This window comes from Hydra viridissima, unplaced genomic scaffold (assembly GCF_058129835.1).
Source record: "Hydra viridissima isolate aposymbiotic clone 2 unplaced genomic scaffold, HvirCarnegie_v1 scaffold_12, whole genome shotgun sequence".
NCBI lineage: Eukaryota > Metazoa > Cnidaria > Hydrozoa > Anthoathecata > Hydridae > Hydra > Hydra viridissima.
Genome location: NW_028324311.1, coordinates 12397476 through 12404686, shown reverse-complemented (window position 1 = coordinate 12404686; position 7211 = coordinate 12397476). Strand labels below are relative to the sequence as shown.

General features: G+C 37.3%; 1 protein-coding gene across 1 annotated transcript; it reads right to left on the bottom strand.

Annotated features, from left to right (window-relative positions):
- Positions 1-5799: 5799 nt before the first annotated feature.
- LOC149881329 (uncharacterized) lies at positions 5800-6882 on the bottom strand. Its single transcript, XM_090067973.1, has one exon. It carries the CDS (start codon positions 6880-6882, stop codon positions 5800-5802), a length of 1083 nt encoding a protein of 360 aa, XP_089924099.1.
- Positions 6883-7211: the final 329 nt, after the last annotated feature.

Genomic DNA, 7211 nt, shown 5'->3' with positions numbered 1-7211 from the left:
TCTAAAAATATAAATGACATGTACACATTTACAAAATACTATAAATATGTATTTTAAGATGTATGGTTATTAAAAATAAGTCTTTAACGCTAATATAGTTTTACTGAGACAATTTAAAATAAAATGCATATTATGTTTTTACCACATCATTTAATATGTAGAAATCATTAATAAAGACGATGCGGACATCTGCAGATAATAAATCAAATTTATATTGATAATAAACATATTGGACAATGTATTTCATGTCTCAAATTACTAAACCATCTTGGACCGCAAAAGTAATCGATTTTATAAGTGAAGTTTTAACTAAAAAAGTACTTTAAATACGCCATCATCTGAAATCAATTTATTTGACTTACGTGCAAAATAGTGTTGCAATAGCTCATTTGAAAATACTTAGTTTTTCAAACAATGCAATGAAAAGAGAGGATTTAAAATTATTAATTATTTTGTAATTAGTTACACAAAAAAGTATTAAATTTGAAATGTTGTTTTGAAAAAAAAAAAAGATTTGAATTAAAAGCTTTTTTATCAACAGCTTAAAATGCAAACAGCATGATAATTATACAAAAATATATGCATTATATAAAAGCTGGATGTTTAAGCTGTAAAATGGTATATAATAATACCTTTTTTGAGAACAATTTTTTTATACTTTTGTCCACCATCTGATCCACTGTGTACTACCACAATGAACCAAAAATTTTATTAGGTTTTTTAAGTTTAAAAAACTTGTTTTTTTATTTAGCGTGGGATCATGCTAATTTCCTAATTGATTTAACATTGGTGATTTAGTTGATTATGAGTAAATCAGTTTTCAATTTCAAAAATTGTGTTAATTTTAATTGAAATCACATGATAATTGATTCAAGTTACTATTCTCAAATCAATCTTTAAGCGAACTTTAGTTTATAAAACCTTTTCACATGTTCTTCTTTTACTTAAATCCGCGTTGCATACTGATTTTTTGAATGTCTTATATCCCAAAAGTTTGTACAAAAACTTTTTCTATCTATCTATCTATCTATCTATCTATCTATCTATCTATCTATCTATCTATCTATCTATCTATCTATCTATCTATAAGACTGTCCTGATATATCTTTTTTCTGTTCTCATTCACTTCTCTCGCAAGCTCATCCCAATTGTTCGGATCTTGTATTTTGAAAAAAGACATTTTTTATAACACTGGAAAAAAAAATTTCAAACATGATGAAATTGAATTTATAATATCTATTGAAAAGTATCAATTTTCTTAGATTCGCTTGCGAATCCCTGGAGACTTTTTAAACATGTTGTTGCATTTATCGCATCCTCTCTTCCTTTATTGATCAACGACTCTTTTGTGATTTCATCCATGTTGCTTTTTGTGTTTGCCCTTATATCATCCATCAAGGATTTAAATTTTTGAAGCTCGCCAAGAATCAGCTCGTACTCACTGTCGCTTATTTTTCCATCCATCAACGCTTTTGAAATGAAGTTGCTTATGGTGTTCAATTTAGACTCTGAAAGAACCTTCACCTTCTTGTGCTTCTCCGCTTTTAATGCTAGCTTTTTGTTGACTCTACCTCCAACAACAAACAAAAACCCTGCGCCGAAAGCAACACCCTCGCACGTAATCGCCGCTGGAGTGGCAATAATGGTGGTTAAAAGTACAATTCCAACAGTCCCAAGAGCGATGGAAAATTCCTGCATCGAGTTCCACATTCGAGATGATTCTGAAAGCGCGATGGTACTTTTTGCTTGAAGTCATTCTCTTTGCCTTTTTTTTTTAATATTTTTTTGTATCTCGCTTATTTTTTGAAAGCGGTAGTTATGCCCTTCATCTGCTGGAGCTGTTGGAAGAGTCGGATACAGTCCTCCACATGAATTATGTTTTTCATTAGATAAATAGCAATTAACATCACATTTATATTTCATTTCATTAAGTAAAAAATGAATTTAAAAAAATTTATTTTTTAAACGAAATTCACAAAGCATAGAAACTTTCTCCTTTTTTAATCATCACGTCTGACTTGCTGTTATTGTGATTTTCTATGATGAAATTATTCACCGGCTCTGAAATCAACATGTTGTGATTGAAATAATCCAGTTTTGATTTTAAACTCTCCCTCAAATTCACCGAGGCTATTCCGCTTTCAATTCCAAACATAAAAGTTATTTTCTGAGGAGGCAATTCAGTTTAATGTCACTTTGCGCAAATATTTCGTATCTGAAACCCACTTTCACGGGAGGGTGCTCTAAATGCTTATAGAAAAACAGGAAGAATTTATTCCATCCCTTGTTAAACTTTTTACCGAAATGAATCATTTCTCTCAACCGCTGCTATTCTATCTTTTTTATTAAAAAAATATTAATTTTTTCTTGCATTTTTTCTGGCAACGTAATCTTCGTCTTCTATTCGTTTTCGGAGCGAGCTTTCTTGTTCTCTCCATTTCAGTTCTCTTAAAACTTTGCCTTCTTTAGTTCGGAAGACTTGAATTTCCATTCTGCCAGTTTCGTTGTCCCATTCTTCAAAGGAGTAAGTTTCTCGAATGGAAGATCTCATTTTTTTTAATATGGGAAGAAATTTATTTAAATCATTTTACAAAATAATTTCATGCATGCGCTTCAGCGCTGAGCATAATTCTTAAGCGTAAAAGTACACCTGTCCGAGGAGCAGATAAACCTTCCGGATTGTCAGACTTGCGCGTCGCCGAAGTTGAGCGTGACGACGAGTCTTCTGCCGGTGGAAACGCTGGGCATTGAGTCCGCTTCTGAAAAACTTCTGTGAAACGTGGTGGTGGTGGTAGAATCGATGGAATAACCGAATTGGTACAGCAGTCCAGTCGACTTGTTGTTGAACGAGGTTATGTTTGATCCGTTCCATGAGGACAAGTAAAAATCTTCCAGTCCAGACGAGGAGAAGATGCACTTGCTTTCGCCGTCATTCCAGGGAAGCAAGTGTAATTGTTTGTGTTGTATAGTGTCCAAGGGCTGAGCACACTGCCATTCCCAGGAGGTAAATTTCCGTCGTACATTCTCACTCTGGACTCCCACCAGTGTCCAGAGGCGCCGATGACATGCACCCTGATGTATTTTAGAAAAACGCCATTTCCATTTCCTGCAGAGTTGAGAAGCACATACTCGTTTCCGTAAGTGGTGTTGAAATACCTGAACGTCCTCGAGTACAATTTAACGGAGGACAGGAGAGGTGGGATGGTGGTGAATGTGGATATCAAGAAATGAATCCAGTAGGTGATTGCCGAAGCATTCTTGTTGAACAATTGTATTTCCAAGCTGATCCTGAACGGCATGCCGAGCGTGAGGGACCCTCTCAACGAAGTGGCGCTGAAAACGTTGCTTCCTTGCAAAGAGTTGGCGTAAAACGGTCCTCCGAGAGGGGAGAAGAGCAAGTCACAAGCATGAGCTGAACTTTCCGGTCCAACAGCGTCAGTAGTTTCTGAATAATTCCCCACACCAATCTCTCCATCTGCATATACTCTGATATAAACATTTCCAGGGACGTTTGTTCCAGTTCCATTCATGGCTAACCATAACCTTCTTGGAACTCCAGGAGCGTCAGAGTAAGTGAAAACTGTATTTGCGCTGGTTAATCCTCCTGCGATATTTTAAGACTTTTTTTCCTAAGGATGAAAAGCTTGAATTTGGAACGAGTCCTAAAAAGTTGGATTTTTGTGACGAAACATCCACGTAACTTTTCGTCGCTCCATCTTGCAAGTTTGAAGGATCAAGCACATTGATCAACTTGTGCGAATTCAAATCCAAGTCCGTAGTTCCCACTAAAGTTGACGCATGCGTGTCAACATAATTTTTTGTGTCAGAGTCTGAGGATGATGTGGGTTCAGCAAGATTGGTAAATGATGAATCTGAGTAAATGATGCTCGAGTACGCTACCCGAGCATAATTTACTCAGGTACGCTTTGTGAAAATTTAAATCGAGGTCCGCCGCTCCAACCCCCGTGCCAGTTCCTCCAGACACGTGATTATCGATATAATTTTTCGTGGCAGCGGTATGCGAGTTGGTAGGATCTGCCAGGTTGATGATTTTGTTCGATTCGAAATCAATGTTGTTAGTCCATCCGTCTTTACAAAAACTTTGCAGGTGAGGTCTGTTGAGAGAGTGTCAAAATAAACGCTAAATTCGCTTCTGTTGAATTTATCCATCATTTTTAAATGGGAAAATTTTTTTTAATTCGCAAGCGATCACCAAAGGGTGTTGACGACGTCTGGAAAGCTTTTTCCCTCTTCACATTTTTTCAAGACGTAAAGACACAAGTGACCACAATAAGACGTTTCTCCAAACTGAACCCTTCCGCTGTTGTAAAAGACGGGACTTTTCAAATATTTGACGAGCTCGACGAGATGGAGTTGGGCGTAAGAGTCAAAGCTGAACTTCAACCTCGTCTTTTCTCCAACACACCCAATGGAACCCGTCCGTGCTCGAGTCCCCCGTGTTGAAAATTCTGCATTCTTTTTCCCTGGCTTTTTTGGCAATTTGTCTCTGACGAAATCGCCCCTGAGGTATTTTATTTTGAGCTTTTTCACCGCATCCATTAACTGAAAATTCGACAAAGGCTCATCAGGCAACACAATTCCTTCAACGTTGATCTTTTTTTTTTATTTTGTAAAATTTTTTAAAATCCTTTGGATTCTCAGAAAATTCTTCGAATTTTTTAAATTCGCTTGCGACTTCTTTTGGATCAAAAGGATCTAATCCACGGGAAATCAGAAGAACTTCCAGTAATTGATCAAGTTAAATCTGTTTCTGTGATGGCCATAAGTCAACGTGTGAATTCCATCTTCCAAAATGACTCTTTTATCGTCGTCAGCGCTGAGTGAGACTTTGTTTATTTCTTCTGTAAAATACTTCATGCAAATTGGATCTGATCACGCTCATTTTACTTATCTTTTCTTTTTTACTTACCAAGGAGTTTTTGGTAATCTTCGTGAGTGATGTATTTTTAAACCACATTTTTTTTCACCCCTTTGCATCTTATGTGCTCTTTTTCGTGGAGTAAGAATACAATTTTGACCGAAGTCCGACAAATTCTTCAATCTGTTTTCCAGAGGTTTCGTCTTTAAACATTCCAATCACCTTTTTATATTTGCGCCAACCTTGAACCCAACGCTCTGAATTGCGAGGGGGTCTTTGTCAACTTCGCTTGTGTCGAATTTGCTCTCTACATCTTCGGCAACGTCTTTGTAAAAATCTTCCGTCTTGATCTCAGCGAGTCCGTGTCCGTCATGAATAACTTTGCTTGATCTAAATACATTTTCTTGATGTAATCGTAATGGAATTCAAACATCAAAGTCTTGCTCAAATCCAAGATGTACATTCCCAAATAAATCGATTTGTTGTAAACCAACTTTCTTCTTTTCATGTGCACGGTAATCAAGTTTTCATCTAATATCGTGTGTCAATCGTAATTGGGTTTCGATGACAATTTCGCGGCTTCTTCCCTTTTCGTCGCCAGTCTCACGTCCACACGATTTTCAATGTTTTCCATGGTTTTTCCAAACACCGAATTGTTCATCAGCTTGAAAAAATCCTTCTTAAAGTTGTTTGTGGCTTTTGTTCTTAAATGGGTGTTGAGAACCAATGTACTCTTTTAACCCATTCCTCTCCTCAAATTTGACGTCTCCTTGCACCTTTGCAATTTTCATTCCCAATCGTTCATACAGCTTCAGGTTTTCATAATGGATGACGCAACTTTTTTTGTCGTTTAAGTTTGGCACTAGTTTGCCCACTTTGTGGATCGCCATTCTTTCAAGAGCCAGAGGAAATTCGTTGTGCTAATTGTGAAGACTTTCCGGGTAATCCAAATCCACCTCCAAAATGCACGGAATTGATTTCCAATTGGAAAGCTCATCTTCCTCATCCATTCGAAACCGTGAGTGAGAAGAGGTTTGCTCATGGCCCATCCGTATGTTGGCGTCCAAGTACTGGATGAACGTCGACTCTTTGCTCAGATCGAACGAATCTCCCATGTATTTGTTATTTGAAGCTCCAAGCCGGTTTGATATCATGCTGATTTCTCCTCGGATCCTTTTCTTTTTCATTAATATTTTGTCAAAATCGCTCAACAGCTCCAATTTTATTTTGGTCATTTTGAGAGCCGCATCCAACACCAATCCGGGGGACGTGAAGTACCAAGCAGGGTCGAGCTTGTAATTTTTTATGCAAACGTCTCTGAAATTTTCAAAGACATCTGCCAGCATCAAAACGTCAGAGACGTTGTTTAGGTCGTGGTAATCTATGAACGTTTTGCAATGAAACTCGTCCCAAACCGTTTTGGCGTGCAAATAATTTTCGTCGTTTATTCCCTCGTCGTTCAGTTTTGAGAAGAACGACTCTTTGGGTGGCAATTGCGTTTCAGAAAATTTTTGTGACACACTGTCGCAGAATTGAAATCCTTTTTTATCCTCGTTACTCATGATCATATTTTTTGGAAATTTTGTCATTTCGCAAATTACCTGTATGTCTTTTTCGAGCCTCTCCACAAATATTTTAGCGACGTCGTCAGTTTCGCTTGTCACGGTAAATGTCACCGGCTTTCCTTCATAAACGGTTTCGTCGAAGCATTTGATGAAATAACAGAACAAACTCGGAGTGTGTTTTTGGTACTGCTTTGTGTAAGACTGGTTGGGGTCAGGGACGCACGTGCTGATCGGAGTGATGAAACTTTCAAATTCTGCGTAAACGACAAAAGGGACTCTCATCGACCTATCTTTGTGGGTAAATTTCATGAACGAATTTTTTTCAGGAAGTTCAATTCTGACAGAGCTGTGTTCTTTGCAATAAGTTGAATGTTTTGAGAGATCTTCCTCGCTGCTCATTCCCTGCAGACAATTTCTGTAAATAATATTTTTTGCCATTATGTGCAGATGCTTGCGAGAAGATCAATCGACTCAGACTTGTGATCAAACAATAATGATTTGTCTTTTCGTCTGAAATGAGAAGCAAGTCGATTTCCTGATTTCTGCCCAAACATTAAAATATTCTCAAAGGATAAATGGACTTATTTTTACATCCAAAAACATTCACGGTGATGTCTGGATTGTTTTTCTCAAACTTTTTGATATGATAAAGTGAGACTGGAAATTCAATCCCTTCCCAATTCAACTCTTTCGATTTTTCAATCAAGCCCTTGTCAATCCTCTCGCCGCGTTTATCTTTCATGTTCAACGACCTGGTGACGTACCAC

Coding starts and splice junctions, on each gene's coding strand:
- LOC149881329 (XM_090067973.1), bottom strand. CDS start 6,882: ATGGCAAAAAATATTATTTACAGAAATTGTCTGCAGGGAATGAGCAGC.